Source organism: Glandiceps talaboti, chromosome 8, assembly GCF_964340395.1.
Source record: "Glandiceps talaboti chromosome 8, keGlaTala1.1, whole genome shotgun sequence".
NCBI classification, from domain to species: domain Eukaryota; kingdom Metazoa; phylum Hemichordata; class Enteropneusta; family Spengelidae; genus Glandiceps; species Glandiceps talaboti.
The window spans coordinates 2,439,208-2,458,168 of NC_135556.1; the positions used below are offsets into that span (position 1 = coordinate 2,439,208).

The 18,961-nt window shown below is 36.1% G+C and overlaps 1 protein-coding gene across 2 annotated transcripts in view; it reads right to left on the reverse strand.

Moving 5' to 3' along the window:
* LOC144439475 (stromal interaction molecule 2-like) overlaps positions 1-18,961 on the reverse strand; it is a 115,547-nt gene that overhangs the window by 81,796 nt on the left and 14,790 nt on the right. The window contains exon 2 of one of the 2 annotated variants that reach the window (XM_078128762.1): positions 5,870-6,006. In XM_078128762.1, coding sequence (XP_077984888.1) covers positions 5,870-6,006 — 137 coding nt within the window. Of the gene's footprint in view, positions 1-2,898; positions 3,061-5,869; positions 6,007-18,961 lie in introns of those variants that run through there. The other variant, XM_078128763.1, reaches the window with a different exon arrangement.

An 18,961-nucleotide genomic window follows, 5' to 3' on the forward strand; every position in this document is an offset into this window, starting at 1 on the left:
ACCCATTGTGTCAAGCATTGATTCAATCACCTACAATGCAGCACAGGTACTGGCAGACATACTGAAACCACTAGTTGGCCAATCTCCATACCACATTCGAAATAGTGAAGATTTCATCAACAAAATACATGACTTAGAAGTACCACCGGGCCCGTAAGATTTTATCTTTCGACGTCTCAGCCTTACTCACTAATGTACCCACAGACAAAGCCATCACGATCATCAACTCCAAACTGGGGATGGATGAAGATCTTAAGAACAGAACTCCATTATCACAGAAACAAATCATAGTTTTGTCTCAACAACACATATTTCGTTTGTGAAGGGAAGCACTACAGACAGATCCGTGGGGCACCTATGGGGTCTCCCATCTCCCCCATAGTCGCAAATATATTCATGGAGGATTTTGAAACCAAGGCCATTGCCACAGCACCAACACCTCCTTCGTTTTGGGGACGCTACGTAGACGACACATGCATTGTTATGGGAGATTATGACATCGATCCATTCACAGACCACATTAATAGTTTGGACGACAACATCAAGTTCACCAGAGAACAAGTCATTGAGAATGACATAGTCCCCGCTATGATTGGGTTTTAAGGAATTATCACTACTCTGATCACACAACAACACTTGTGAACCTAAATCAAACAGACTTAGATATGTTGTGTCTGCTTGTTGGACATGGAACATGCCTACTACAACAAAGGATTGGTTGGGTATGGGGATCATATCACAATGAAAATGGATATGCACATGGAAAATTTGCAAACAAAATGGCTGCTAGGCGGCCATATTGGATCGTATCATGAAACAAATTGACGTGCATATGTATGTCATAGAACACTGTCCTAATACAAACTTTGAATGAGATCTTTTCAAGCATGTCTGAGTTATGGCTTTGGACATAGAAAAATCGCAAACAAAATGGCTGCCAGGCGGCCATATTGGATCGTATCACAATAACAATGAATATGCACATGTATGTCATAGAACACTGTCCTAATACAAACTTTGAATGAGATCTGTTCAAGCATGTCTGAGTTATGGCTTTAGACAGGGAAAATTTGCAAACAAAATGGCTGTTAGGCAGCCATATTGGATCGTATCATGAAACAAATTGACGTGCATATGTATGCCTTTGTATGTTGCCCCTGTACCAAGTTTGAAAAAAATCGGTCCAGGCATCTCCAAGAAACAGCTGCGGACGGACGGACGCACGGACAGACGGAACCCAATCCATAAGTCCTCATCCCGGACACAGATGGTAAACTGCCATTTCTTGATGTGCTTATTCAGGTAAAAGATGATGGCTCCATTTCTACATCCATCTACCGTAAACCAACACACACCAATCAATATTTAAGCTTCAGTTCAAATCACCACCTTGCCCATAAGAGATCAGTTGTTAGAACACTGTTTAACAGAGCTAACAAACTGATCTCCAACGAACAAGACAAACAGAGAGAGATTCAATATGTGAAGAAGGTTTTACGGCAGAATGGATACAAAGAATGGATGTTCCACCTTCACACGGAAAAATCCAAACAAGATTCGTCACAAAGTAAAAAGTCTGATGGGGGGTGGTGTGGGTCTTCCAATTTTCAACTACAGAGGGCGCACCCTGGTGGTGAATCACAGCCATGAGATATGGCCAAAACTGCGGTACACCATTCACATGTACGGCAACGTTTTTGTTCCAAAAGGTATCTTAATAATTATGACCTGTTATACCATCATTTCTCTTTCATGTCCTCTGTCTTGAAAATTCTTTACATAGAATTAGTATTACTTTTGACATCATGACTGACTATTTCAGTACAACTGTTTTTTCCTATAAACCTGTCCATATGTTGGGAAACAAAAAAAATTGCTGAATATTATATCATACATGTAGGTTGTAATATTGTTGTACATGTATTCATACAAATTACACATATATACATGTATAATTGTATGCATATACATACATACGCACACACACGCACACAAACACACACATACACACACGCACATGCACACATACACACAAACACATAGTGGTATATACATACATACACGCATGCACACACATACATACACACACAAACACACACACACATAGTATACATATATACATACATATACACATACACACATACGTATGTAGTACATACTTACAATGTACCACACATACCGGTAAGTATGTATGTATGCGCACACAAACACATGTTGACACATGGGGCACATACATACATGTAAATATCCAATTAACCCTCTAGTAAAACATCATGTCAGAGTTTATTTGACACATACATTTCTATTAAGAAAACAGAGTTATTAAATTAAGGAAGTTGGATTCTTAAGTGATCACAAGCTATAAGCTCTGTCATCTGTCTATCTGTTGTGTCTGTCTTCATTCTGTCTCTCCCTCCTTCCACTTACCCATCCATCCATCCATCCATCCATCCATCCATCCATCCATCTATCCATCCATCCATCCATCCATCCATCCATCTATCCATCCATCCATCCATCCATCCATAACAATTCAAAGGCAAACATAACAACAATTTTTAAACAGTAACGCATCACTTCTGATTTCTGAATGAGTACATAGTGACTTTGGACTACTGGTCAGTAACTATATGTACCTCCTTGTACTCAAGTGTTTTCACACTACCACACATCATTCAGCAATATTTTTTACTTGAGTTACATACTAATTTGGTTAGAATAATTATGACCTGTAATACCATCATATGTTACAATGTACATGTACATATAGATAGAAATGTGGAAGTCAGCAAATTTCAATGTCACTCATATCTTTTTAAAAGTTTTATCCATTGTAAAAAAATGTAACTATCAAAACAAGTAGCTAATATAGATATGATCTGCATAATATTCAGTTACCGGGTATATCATCTCCAGTCCCCAATATTCAGTTACCGGGTATATCATCTCCAGTCCCCAATATTCAGTTACCGGGTATATCATCTCCAGTCCCCAATATTCAGTTACTGGGTATATCATCTCCAGTCCCCAATATTCAGTTACCGGGTATATCATCTCCAGTCCCCAATATTCAGTTACCGGGTATATCATCTCCAGTCCCCAATATTCAGTTACCGGGTATATCATCTCCAGTCCCCAATTCCCACAAATACCAGCAGCACACTGAAATGCTGTGATATCATTGAACAGGTGGACAATTTATTATTGAGATCAGATCTGGCATTTGCCTTCCCTAATGTAAAATCTACACATGTAAATCCATGCCTTTTCTTTTTAATAGACAGGCTTTTGTTATTGAATAATACTTAAAATACATGTATATAGTCATTTGTCATGGCAATATTAAAACCGGTCGATGAAAGCTCCTTGTACATGTATGTACATATCAAAATGCATCATCTGCTGAACCCAACAGCTGGTAGATGAACAGATCAAGTGAATTCATACACAAATTTGAATTTTACATGAATATTGCTGTACATGTAGAATGTCGTATATCATGGATATATTCAAATGTGAACATTCAAAAGTATGATGCTATGAATATTCCAGTTCCATACTTCAAGGGAGAGAACTCAGTGCCTCTAACAGTACCATATGGCCACAAGGTAATCATTTGTTAAACTGCATAAAACAACATGACTTTGTACAACTTACACTGACATTGTATACAGAAGGAAAACAATAACTTACAATCAAAATTATTATAATTATAACAAGAATGACATATTTCTTTATTTATGTGTAATTTATGAAAGAATGTCTACATGTACATGTATATCACATTCTTTAGTATTACACCTACCTCATCATGTCTACATGTATATCACATTCTTTAGTATTACACCTACCTCATGTCTACATGTATATCACATTCTTTAGTATTACACCTACCTCATCATGTCTACATGTATATTACATTCTTTAGTATTACACCTACCTCATCATGTCTACATGTATATCACATTCTTTAGTATTACACCTACCTCATCATGTCTACATGTATATCACATTCTTTAGTATTACACCTACCTCATCATGTCTACATGTATATCACATTCTTTAGTATTACACCTACCTCATCATGTCTACATGTATATCACATTCTTTAGTATTACACCTACCTCATCATGTCTACATGTATATCACATTCTTTAGTATTACACCTACCTCATCATGTCTACATGTATATTACATTCTTTAGTATTACACCTACCTCATCATGTCTACATGTATATCACATTCTTTAGTATTACACCTACCTCATCATGTCTACATGTATATCACATTCTTTAGTATTACACCTACCTCATCATGTCTACATGTATATCACATTCTTTAGTATTACACCTACCTCATCATGTCTACATGTATATCACATTCTTTTGTATTACACCTACCTCATCATGTCTACATGTATATCACATTCTTTAGTATTACACCTACCTCATCATGTCTACATGTATATCACATTCTTTTGTATTACACCTACCTCATCATGTCTACATGTATATCACATTCTTTTGTATTACACCTACCTCATCATGTCTACATGTATATCACATTCTTTAGTATTACACCTACCTCATCATGTCTACATGTATATCACATTCTTTAGTATTACACCTACCTCATCATGTCTACATGTATATCACATTCTTTAGTATTACACCTACCTCATCATGTCTACATGTATATCACATTCTTTAGTATTACACCTACCTCATCATGTCTACATGTATATCACATTCTTTAGTATTACACCTACCTCATCATGTCTACATGTATATCACATTCTTTAGTATTACACCTACCTCATCATGTCTACATGTATATCACATTCTTTAGTATTACACCTACCTCATCATGTCTACATGTATATCACATTCTTTAGTATTACACCTACCTCATCATGTCTACATGTATATCACATTCTTTAGTATTACACCTACCTCATGTCTACATGTATATCACATTCTTTAGTATTACACCTACCTCATCATGTCTACATGTATATTACATTCTTTAGTATTACACCTACCTCATCATGTCTACATGTATATCACATTCTTTAGTATTACACCTACCTCATCATGTCTACATGTATATCACATTCTTTAGTATTACACCTACCTCATCATGTCTACATGTATATCACATTCTTTAGTATTACACCTACCTCATCATGTCTACATGTATATCACATTCTTTAGTATTACACCTACCTCATCATGTCTACATGTATATCACATTCTTTAGTATTACACCTACCTCATCATGTCTACATGTATATTACATTCTTTAGTATTACACCTACCTCATCATGTCTACATGTATATCACATTCTTTAGTATTACACCTACCTCATCATGTCTACATGTATATCACATTCTTTAGTATTACACCTACCTCATCATGTCTACATGTATATCACATTCTTTAGTATTACACCTACCTCATCATGTCTACATGTATATCACATTCTTTTGTATTACACCTACCTCATCATGTCTACATGTATATCACATTCTTTAGTATTACACCTACCTCATCATGTCTACATGTATATCACATTCTTTTGTATTACACCTACCTCATCATGTCTACATGTATATCACATTCTTTTGTATTACACCTACCTCATCATGTCTACATGTATATCACATTCTTTAGTATTACACCTACCTCATCATGTCTACATGTATATCACATTCTTTAGTATTACACCTACCTCATCATGTCTACATGTATATCACATTCTTTAGTATTACACCTACCTCATCATGTCTACATGTATATCACATTCTTTAGTATTACACCTACCTCATCATGTCTACATGTATATCACATTCTTTAGTATTACACCTACCTCATCACTTTCAGAGAGATCCACATTTCCATTTTTATCATCATCAAGTTGTCGATGTAAATTCTTTATCGCCTCCCATCCTTGGTAATCTTTCTCATCTATTTTATTGCATACTTCACTATCACATGGGCTGGCAACTACAGGAAGGAAAGCAGACAGGAGTAAAATAACCCACTTGATTTGACAGGGAAATGATTGACACAAAGACATGACACATGTTTACAAACCACACACAGACATTGGCCATATATGTATATACAGTAGTATGTACAGTATATGTTGTCTGGTGTGTAACATATGTATAAGGGACACTTCGATACACCCAATAACTGCCACCCTGTACTCTAACTGCCAGGGTAGTTTTATTATTCACTGCAAATATTAAGTATACATGTATCTAGTCGGAAAATATTCATAATATTCTTTCAATTTGCATTACATAAAAAAAAAACATTTGAAATATACTGGTAGTTTCCTTGTAGTAGTTGTAGAACACCTGATTATGTTATATTTTTCAGAGATAAAAAGGTGTATTGGCTAAGTTAGTGAAATTACCTAGTACAATTTGAACAATATGGAAGGTGAAATTAGGAGATGTAAAATTTTAATTTGTTCATGTACATATATCTAATCATGTATCTACAAAGAACCTTGAAAAGGCACTTGGACTGTCCTCTATCTCTCTCTTTTTTCAAATAGAGAGCATATTGTGTACCTGTATAAATAACTTTCATTTCCGTTTCTAGACTTGCATCTAAAAATCTACCACTCAGATTAATAATGGTGGTATCTTAACCATGACAACAAGTGATACTAACCCTTATTCTCTAATTTGTCTCATGAATATTACACTCTATTTAAAGTCAAAAAATAATTAGTCATTTTATTATGCCTTTTCTTTTACAAACTTTACATGTACCTGACTTTGCACAATTATACATACAAAATATGTGCATGTACAGCAAATTATACTCTCTGTATAAAACAATCAAAATACTAAAATATCGGATGAACATATGTCCCTTGCACTTGAAACTGAAAAAACATACACTTGCATGAACACAAGTGCTGAAGTAAATGTATATAATACAAAGCCCACACATGTGCACAATAACACACACACACACACACACACACACACATACACACACACAAATTTCAAATTATATTTTCTGAAAATAGACAGAAAATACACTCACAATTAAATACAGATTCAAAAGAAGGAGAGGGATTAATGTGATTGGTCTTATGTAAATACAAATTATAGAAATAATATTTTCCCTTTTAGTTTTATAGCTTTAGGTAAAAATATCGAAACCTTGTACATTGCAATATTTCAAAGAAGATCTGAAAACTTAGTCCTAGTTGTGCATGCATTCATTGGGAGGGTAACTGTTGTACACCACTGTAGTTTATGTTGTGCATGCATTCATTGGGAGGGTAACTGTTGTACCCCACTGTAGTTTATGTTGTGCATGCATTCATTGGGAGGGTAACTGTTGTACAACACTGTAGTTTATGTTGTGCATGCATTCATTGGGAGGGTAACTGTTGTACACCACTGTAGTTTATGTTGTGCATGCATTCATTGGGAGGGTAACTATTGTACACCACTGTAGTTTATGTTGTGCATGCATTCATTGGGAGGGTAACTGTTGTACCCCACTGTAGTTTATGTTGTGCATGCATTCATTGGGAGGGTAACTGTTGTACACCACTGTAGTTTATGTTGTGCATGCATTCATTGGGAGGGTAACTGTTGTACACCACTGTAGTTTATGTTGTGCATGCATTCATTGGGAGGGTAACTGTTGTACACCACTGTAGTTTATGTTGTGCATGCATTCATTGGGAGGGTAACTGTTGTACACCACTGTAGTTTATGTTGTGCATGCATTCATTGGGAGGGTAACTGTTGTACACCACTGTAGTTTATGTTGTGCATGCATTCATTGGGAGGGTAACTGTTGTACACCACTGTAGTTTATGTTGTGCATGCATTCATTGGGAGGGTAACTGTTGTACACCACTGTAGTTTATGTTGTGCATGCATTCATTGGGAGGGTAACTGTTGTACACCACTGTAGTTTATGTTGTGCATGCATTCATTGGGAGGGTAACTGTTGTACACCACTGTAGTTTATGTTGTGCATGCATTCATTGGGAGGGTAACTGTTGTACACCACTGTAGTTTATGTTGTGCATGCATTCATTGGGAGGGTAACTGTTGTACACCACTGTAGTTTATGTTGTGCATGCATTCATTGGGAGGGTAACTGTTGTACACCACTGTAGTTTATGTTGTGCATGCATTCATTGGGAGGGTAACTGTTGTACACCACTGTAGTTTATGTTGTGCATGCATTCATTGGGAGGGTAACTGTTGTACACCACTGTAGTTTATGTTGTGCATGCATTCATTGGGAGGGTAACTGTTGTACACCACTGTAGTTTATGTTGTGCATGCATTCATTGGGAGGGTAACTGTTGTACACCACTGTAGTTTATGTTGTGCATGCATTCATTGGGAGGGTAACTGTTGTACACCACTGTAGTTTATGTTGTGCATGCATTCATTGGGAGGGTAACTGTTGTACACCACTGTAGTTTATGTTGTGCATGCATTCATTGGGAGGGTAACTGTTGTACCCCACTGTAGTTTATGTTGTGCATGCATTCATTGGGAGGGTAACTGTTGTACACCACTGTAGTTTATGTTGTGCATGCATTCATTGGGAGGGTAACTGTTGTACACCACTGTAGTTTATGTTGTGCATGCATTCATTGGGAGGGTAACTGTTGTACACCACTGTAGTTTATGTTGTGCATGCATTCATTGGGAGGGTAACTGTTGTACACCACTGTAGTTTATGTTGTGCATGCATTCATTGGGAGGGTAACTGTTGTACACCACTGTAGTTTATGTTGTGCATGCATTCATTGGGAGGGTAACTGTTGTACACCACTGTAGTTTATGTTGTGCATGCATTCATTGGGAGGGTAACTGTTGTACACCACTGTAGTTTATGTTGTGCATGCATTCATTGGGAGGGTAACTGTTGTACACCACTGTAGTTTATGTTGTGCATGCATTCATTGGGAGGGTAACTGTTGTACACCACTGTAGTTTATGTTGTGCATGCATTCATTGGGAGGGTAACTGTTGTACACCACTGTAGTTTATGTTGTGCATGCATTCATTGGGAGGGTAACTGTTGTACACCACTGTAGTTTATGTTGTGCATGCATTCATTGGGAGGGTAACTGTTGTACACCACTGTAGTTTATGTTGTGCATGCATTCATTGGGAGGGTAACTGTTGTACACCACTGTAGTTTATGTTGTGCATGCATTCATTGGGAGGGTAACTGTTGTACACCACTGTAGTTTATGTTGTGCATGCATTCATTGGGAGGGTAACTGTTGTACACCACTGTAGTTTATGTTGTGCATGCATTCATTGGGAGGGTAACTGTTGTACACCACTGTAGTTTATGTTGTGCATGCATTCATTGGGAGGGTAACTGTTGTACAACACTGTAGTTTATGTTGTGCATGCATTCATTGGGAGGGTAACTGTTGTACAACACTGTAGTTTATGTTGTGCATGCATTCATTGGGAGGGTAACTGTTGTACACCACTGTAGTTTATGTTGTGCATGCATTCATTGGGAGGGTAACTGTTGTACACCACTGTAGTTTATGTTGTGCATGCATTCATTGGGAGGGTAACTGTTGTACACCACTGTAGTTTATGTTGTGCATGCATTCATTGGGAGGGTAACTGTTGTACACCACTGTAGTTTATGTTGTGCATGCATTCATTGGGAGGGTAACTGTTGTACAACACTGTAGTTTATGTTGTGCATGCATTCATTGGGAGGGTAACTGTTGTACACCACTGTAGTTTATGTTGTGCATGCATTCATTGGGAGGGTAACTGTTGTACAACACTGTAGTTTATGTTGTGCATGCATTCATTGAGAGGGTAACTATTGTCGGGGCGTCCTGTTTGTCATTTACCCACGACAATGTCGAACGTTTAGAGCAAGAAAATCTTGATGTAAATATATATTGTTATTGTAATGGTGTTGAAACAACACAACTTATCGCCTGCAAACTGCAAGACTTGTGAAAACAGCATGCAAGCATTCTTAAAAATCATCTGTAACTACTACATAATACTTCATGCCATTGTTTGCACATAGACAATAAAGCAAATGCAGCCATCTGTTCAACATGACGGCCATCCAGTTTATGGCAAAAAAATATACGATCATGGAGAACACATACTCAGCTTTCAAATAAGCAAGTACTATTTTTGAGGCAACCTAGCTATCGATTAAAATCTGTCTTTTTAATGTGTACTTCCCAAGACTGTCAACTGAGTGCCCATAGACTTGAATGGGTTGCGGAAATGGAACACGACTCAAAATGTACACAAGTTCAAGCAACGATAACAACATGCGTCTCTGAAAAAGGTGCTTTATCATGTATACATGTATATGGTTGGAAAGTACATGATTCAAACTTTCTGGTAAACTAAACAAGTCATTGAAAATGACATAGTCCCCACTATGATTGGGTTTTAACAAACTGGCAGTTTATGTTGTCATTTTCATACCTGGTTACTGTTGTTTGGCCTCATATGGTTGTTTTTGATATCACTACTCTGTTCAAGCATGTCTGAGTTATGGCTTTGGATATGAAAACTGTGCCAAAAAAATGGCTGCCAGGCAGCCATATCGGATTGTATCACGACAAAAATGGATATCCACATGTATGTGGAACACTGTGCTAATACCAACTTTGAATGAGATCTGTTCAAGCATGTCTTGAGTTATGGCTTTGGACAGGGAAAATTCGCAAACAGAATGGCTGCTAGGTGGCCATATTGGATCGTATGATAAAACAAATTCACGTGCATATGTATGCCATAGTATGTTGCCCCTGTACCAAGTTTGAAAAATATCGGCCCAGGCATCTCGAAGAAACGGCTCTGGATGGCAGACAGACGGACAGACGTAACCCAGTCCATAAGTCCCTGTCTGGACTACGTCTGGCGGGGACTAAAAAGTCATTGAGATGTCTTGTCTTTCATAAAATAGAAGAAGTTACAAAAGACGTGGATTTTGCAACAAAATTCGAAAAAAAATCATAATTCTCTCAAACATCGGCCGATTTTGACACTTCCAGTATCTACATGTATATGATCGTAGGGTGATGGCGTGATTGCACATGTCTTGTAACCTATAACCTTTACTGGGCAACCTCTTCACATGATTCGTGTTGCCTGACACTGTCACTTGTGAAGGTGGGCGTGGCGCAATGAAGAAATGCAGGTGTCCATGCAGATCAAAGGATAGCAGAAACAAAGGCTTTAATTGGTCTGAACAAAAGACAGTAAGAGGATTAGCTCTCTGTACACTATCCTTCTCAGTAATAGATCCATGATGATATATAATATATTAAATTTCAAAGGATACCAGGTATTTAATACATAACACATCATCAAAACAACATATGAACACATCACAGAGTACTATATACACAAAGCAACATTCACATTTAAAGCCTACATTATCTTTGACTATTAAAATGTGCTGAGTAAATTGCAAGAAAGACTCTATTATATGAAGACACAACAACAAACAGTTGTTTATGCCTTTGTGATCATATTGTATTTTTATAAATGCATTGATATGTGTTGGCAGTTTAATGACTTGCAATGAACCCTCATCAATGATTCTTCAAGTTCTGTTTGGCCCCTGGATTGAGTTATTCAGTCCCTTGAACAATACTTGGTATGTTCTATTGAGGTATGTACATGTAGGTATGCACTACAACAACAACTCTTTCAGTCAAGTAAGCTTATCTGTAAATTGACCTGCCAGGGTCAAAGGGCATTACAGGTCAAGATATATGATAGGAATGATAAACTGCCATTTTATCACTAGCACTAAAACACAGCTTTTTAACATAACAGTTGTATCAAATAATTAACCCATGATGTTATGTTTTGCAATATTCTATATCATTTGCCTTCAGATTGTTATCAGTCTCACTCATTTTAACGTTTACATGTACATGTAATCAAAATAGAACATCATTGATCATTCATTGCAACTGAAAATGATATGGAGAACAATTAACAAAATATACACAAAAGAAATGAATAAAACATATTGTATCCTACTCCTTGATAGCTAAACTACATGTATGCATTCTTTATAACAGTCTGAGACTTGGCTATCTGGATTATATAAAAATAGCATCAATGGCATTGTAGTACAACTGTACAGATTTTATCAATGTTTATGCACAAGCTGATCCATGTTAGGTATAGGTGTTCATTTGCTGAAAGACCAGTTGCCTATCCAACCCAGTTGTTATCTTTGCAATATACGCAATCACTTGGCTGTTTTTATGGACAGTCATGTTGCTAGACATATTTGCATACATTTTTTGAATGTTCGTTCACTTGTCTGTGAATCCCTGATATTACCTTTGCAATATACGTTATGATTTGGCAGTTGCTATGGGTGTGGTCATGGTTGTTAAGTATACATGTATTTACATACATTTTTGGAATGTTTATTCATTTGTCTATTAATCTCTGTTGTTATCTTTACAATGTATGTGATCATTAGGCTGTTGCTATGGGCGTGGTCTTGTTGATAGGCACATTTACATACATTATACTATGAATGCTTTTGTGTTCCATTACGATACTGAGAATAATTATAATTAAGATACCTTTTGGAACAAACATGATGCTGTACATGTGAAAGGTGTACCGCAGTTTCGGACATATCTCATGGCTGTGATTTACATATATTATTTGAATGTTTATTCACTTGTTTATTAATCTGTTATCTTTGCAATATGTGTGATCATTTGGCTGTTGCCATGGGTGTGGTCTTGTTACTAGGCATATCTGCACACACTTTTTGAATGTTTGTTCACTTGCCTAAGAACCCATGTTATTATCTTTGTGAAATACACAGTATTGAATCATACGTGGGTAAACATATTTGTGTGGCAGTAAGCACAGTGTACCAAATCCATAATTCCACACCCTTACTATTTCAACACTGTACTTAAAAATTACAATGTATAATACAAAACATACACATTGTGTTAGTGTAGGCCTCTAGTACAAGTACAATAACTGTACAATCACTCTAATTATTGGTCTTTAACAAGTTTCATTGAATATATTATTGGTTGTCCAAACAAACAAACTAATACCCCATGCCTAGTAACTTACATTTGTATAGCTAGTGAAGTGTACATGTACATGTACCTCTAAGGATCAATTATTGGCTGCTGCTAAATGGGTCATTTGTAATATACATGTACAGTAACATATATGTACCCAATAGAGTCAAGTCACATTAATGCAGCATTGCTAGTGGTGTTCATTATCTTTCAGTAATTTGTTGTTTATCATTTACATACATACATACATACATACATACATACATACATACATACATAAATACATACATACATACATACATACATACATGTACATACATGCACTATCACAGACTCACTGCATGAAGAATGGCAATCTTTTTCCTCTATTCTCATATGTAACAATGGATACTGGGATAAGTCCACCTCATATGGGGAGTCCAATTGGGGGGCTGGATACTGGGATATGTCCACTTCTTATGAGGAGTCCAATGGGGGGGGGGGGGGGGGGTTACTGGGATATGTCCACCTCTTATGAGGAGTCCAATGGGGGGGGGGGAGGATACTGGGGTATGTCCACCTCTTATCAGGAGTCCAATTGGGGGCTGGATACGGGGATACATGTATGTCCACCTCTTATGGGGATTCCAATGGGGGATCTTTCTATAGAAGCTTTGAAATGTTTTTTACTCTTAAAGCCAATTTTGCTGAATGTTATTGTTGGTTTATTTAATGCATGAGTGACCTCTAGGTTTAGGGAGTCTTAGGGGTTTCCCCTGGCAGATCTGGTGTTTTTTGTTTGGCAATTTTAAGTTTTTCATAGCCTCTGGGGTAATATTGCCAAGCTTCGAAAAGCTATTTAAAAGTAAATACAAGTTTTTTAAATGAGTCTCCCATGTCACATAAAAGTGGGCCTGTAACATTGGTTTAGGGGCATTACTATTGCATGTACAATAAAGTCACTGGTTGAGAAATTTAGGTGGTCATACCTAATGTATAATAGAAACTTGAATCTGATTTGTAGTGTCGAGAAAATGTAGGGTTCGAAATAGCGAGTATATTAATCCCTTCTGACAAGTTAATACTGAAGAGACTAGAACAACTGAATTCCTTTTCCGTTACAAAACCTTCCAATTCACTTTTGGCCCAAAGTGCAAGATAAGTGAAGCACTGATTGTGAAACTGCCAAACATTTACATGGTATGTTCGACGTTGTGTAAGTGTGGTAGCCAGGTAATACATGTACATGTATACAATATATGTACAATTTTATGTATAGTTATGTTTGAACTCTTACATGAAGTAATATTAAAAAATTTATGAAAGAAACAAAGACAAGAACATACATTGTATATATATGCACCACAGGCCAAAGAGAAGAAACTGACCGGTGCCTGACATGTGTTTGAAAAGTTTGTCATGATTTGACAAGTGTCCTGGTTGGAGAGGTACTACAATGTAGCAGGTTGAACAGTACACTCGAACTTGTGTGTCATGACCCTGTCAAGAATTTCTTTCCTAGTGGCAAAATGGTCCATCTTTTTTTTTTCCATCACCCACTTATATCCGAAATTTTTTTTTTCAAGCAACTTTATTATTCAGCATCTTTTTTTCCCCCCCCAAAAAAATTTCCAAATTGGAAGTGATGATAACAGAAAAGTACACTCAGTGAATTAACCACAACCAACCTTGATTCTTACATTCTTATAACGTCACTCTCAGTACACTTGAAGTGAGCATCTGACATTGGACCAACTGTTGCTATGAAGATTCCAATTTCAACACTTCAGATCAGAAGTTCTTGTCTACATCATCTGTATTTTTTGTTTGTTTACTTTTTATCTATCAAACATCTACATGACAATTGCATCAAGTATATTTGTTCCATGAGATTAAGGCAACAAGTTACATGTACAATGTGAGGTACATTGTATAAGCCATGACCTGAAAGTGAGTCATAAACACAACCACCTGTTGATGTGAATGTTGTGATATTACTACAAGTTTTCATCTCCAGTATGTTTTCCTTTTTTCCATTCCTTATTCACTTGTCTACTATAATTACCCTGACAACCAATCACTGTGGCCTGAATGTGATTGTGAGTGTACAGGTGATCATGTGAAGATGAGAGATAAAGATGCAGTTATATATTTTTACAATTTATTATTATCATCTTTATTTTGCAACCAAACACAAAGTGGTGGTTGAAATCATACAATTTAAAATCGCAAATACACAGGAAAACACAGACTAAAAGAGTACAGACAGCAAGGCTAAAATGTTTAAGAATGATTCCTAATGAAATGTTAAAAAGCTAAAGAAAGGTAAGACATAAAAAAATACTGATTACTCTTAAAAAGGTCTATACAAGCTCAAAACATTCTGTCAAGCCATCATTGGTAATTGTACAAAGCGTATGGTATGAAACTGTTTTTGAATCGTTCGGTTCTACATCTAGGAATACTATATTTTTTTGAGTGACGGGTCTTCCTTGTTGAGGTTGGATTGATCAAGTAATTTAATTTGTCATTACTAATACATATTTTCCCAAAAAATGATTGGCATATTGTATCTCTCCTCTGTGTTAGAGTTTTGATATTGGTAGGGACACATTCCGGATATGTCTGAGGAAAAATGATCCGGAATGCTCTTTTTTGTACCATCTCAATTTGTTGTGCTTGATCACTTGTAAGTGCATTATGCCACAGTGGACATGCGTATTCTACAACTGGTCGTATAATTGAGGTATAGTACAGCAATAAGTGCTTAGTACTCAATCCTGATCTCTTGAGTAGAGTAAGAAAATACAACCGTTTAGATGCTTTACTGTATATAATCAACATGATCTGACCATGAAAGAGTATTATTTATCATTACCCCGAGAAGTTTCTGAACAGTGATTCTCTCGACGACTGTGTCATTTATTTTGGTGAGGGGAATTTCACGTTGGTCTTTCTTAAATGATTCATTTATTACTAAACAATATTGAATTACATGTACATTTTGTACATTGTACCCCAGTTGGCACTCTAAATTGCAAATGATGACACTGATCAGATCATCTCGCCATGAATAATTTATCATTTAGCCATGACAAGGAACATCACCCCCACTTACCAAACCTACTGTACATTGGCATTTGCCAGATACAGTACAATAACTTACATTTGTAGATTTTCTGAGTCTTTCCTGAAGTTTTTTTTATATCAAATTGCATATTTTAAACATACATGTCATTTGTACCTTAAAGATAAGGTGATCAAGACTTGTTCTAGCTGTTACTGAGACATCCCTAGCCTAAGAACATTATTGAACAAAATTATAAATGAATCAGCAAAGTAGTTTTTTTGACCAAAAATAACTCTACACATGTATTTATACATGTGTACTTAATTTGTATGTCAAAGATCAGATCATACATGCATCAATATCCCTACCAAATACCAAGACAATTGTAAGTAGTTTTTCACTTCATGTCAAGAGCCGAGTACATTATTCCCAATATATCACTCCACCACTGTGCAAGTCAATCCTATTAACTACATTCTACATTCTCTGTCATGACCTTCTCAAAGTACAATACATACATGTTCTGTGCAAGCTAAAAGAGTTTTAGTGACAAATATTGAGGCATTGTCTGAGTAATGATAGGCTTCAGTGACTCTCTGAAGGTTTGTGAACCAAGTCATAACATACAATGATAGCAGGTAAAATGTACAGTTTCCTCTGTAGAAAAGTTAAACAATACCCAAAGAGAATCAATTTAAACCTTGGCATGCAGAGAGAACTACGTAATAAGGTAATGGTACATGTACATGTACAGTAGTGTTAAAGTGTTATTAACAGTCTACCCATTCACTGTCTATAAATAATGCTACAATGTATCTTCTTACCAGTGTGTCCTCTAAGCAATTCAATTAATTTGATGTGCCATTGACACAGCTATTTCTTGTGACACTCAACAAGTTGATGTTCCCCTATCTTTTAAAATGTGGTGACTCCAGAAATTTATACATTTTTTTCATTTCTTTTGACCACCACAATTTGTTGAGGACACACTGCTTCAGGCTATTTTTAAAAGTATACCCGGTACAAAATGTACAGTGTACTATGAGAAACATTTGACAGACATACATTTGTACATGTACATGTATTGTTCTGTTTTTGTTGGTGGGATTACAACATTTGGAAAACAATAGTGTTGTTGTTCACTAAACTATGAAATAGGAGGAGGATCAATTGGAAATTTGTATCCAATGAATTGTCATGTAAACAATAGTGTTGTCAGAAGTTCTAGACACAACAGAAGTATGACAACAATACAAGGAGATGATACATATGAATAGGTTAGTTCATGCACATCATGTCAATTATTCACGCTGTCTAAGATAACAACAGTTATCCACACAATATAAACTGTTTCCTTTCACTCTTTAAAGGACCTGAATTCTGTCTACTTCAGTTTTCATCATCTGATCACATGAGATTTATCACACAGTGGTTTTTTTCTGCCAGTACTACATGTAAATGTAAATGTACAGCTTATCCCACTGTATAAAACATCCAATAAACTCCCTTTTGCTGATACATTTATATTTTTCTACAAACTTTGACATATCTCTTCTCTAGTTTTCTATCACTGCACAATGAATCCACATGGATAACCACTACAAAGTTTAATTGCCAGTATTAACTCATAGCAAATCCTACTTTATTTGGATAATATCATGCTCTGAGGTCACTTTTGGTTTTATTTTTACCTACAAATTTCATATTTCTCTTTTGTTTTTCTGTTATTGCTTTCAGTATTGCATTGCAATGCAAATACAAACACTATACATGTACATGTATGCATGTATTGATGCCATACAGAAAGAGTTTTGTCCTGTCAGCTGTCAGATTGTTAAATTGATGCTACATGTATATTTGTGTAGCTTGCCGTTTTCAGGGTCTTTTCTGTAAATTGTTTTTATTTATTGTTTTGTGAGCTGTACACTACATGTACATATATGTATGTATCCTTTGAGGATTAATATATGAATTATAATAATAGTAATACTTCTACATTCTACTTGTAGAAGATTTCACTATCGAATCAGTTCAAATCCAAAGGGAGGTTTTATTTTACATGTAAATTAATAAGCTGCAATAATTTAACATCAGATTCTGAAAGTACAAACAAATATACATGTACATAGTATTAATCATGATCATGCTGTCAAAATTGTCAGGGAAGTAAGATCACATGTAAGTTAAAGCAGCAGCCACACTCTGATGTTTTGCCAGTGATACTGTGAGAAAAGTCATGCTTATCGCAATGTTACCGAGTTGATCTAAAAAGATGGCTCAAACATTTGAAATATACCTAACCAAGGTTGTTAGTGTTCTCAAACTGATGCTGTCTCATTATCATTGGAACAAACTGTGTACAAAATGAACAAGATCTGACAGGCCTAATCTGTAGTCTCAAATGTTATAACTCAAAAATGCTGACACTGAAAATGAAAAATTACAAAATGTAGTCTAATGTGATACATGTCTCAAATGTATCTTACCAAAACAGGTTGTTACTGAACCTGTCACAGCTGAGTGTAAACATCTCAAATACAAGCACCTCAAAAAGATTGAGACTGAGTGAACCTGATGCCCAAAAATATTGAGAGTGAGTGAGTGAGTGAGTGAGTGAGTGAGTGAGTGAGTGAGTGAGTGAGTGAGTGAATAAATGACTCCTGTATACATTCTTACTTTAATAGCCTGACCTACATTGTATAATAACTAAGTTACATGTACATGTCTCCTATGCACAAACCAACAAAGTTACATGTACACAAAAAAATGTACAATTGTAGTACTGAACCTGTCAACCTGCACATGTCTCCCAGGTACCAAAC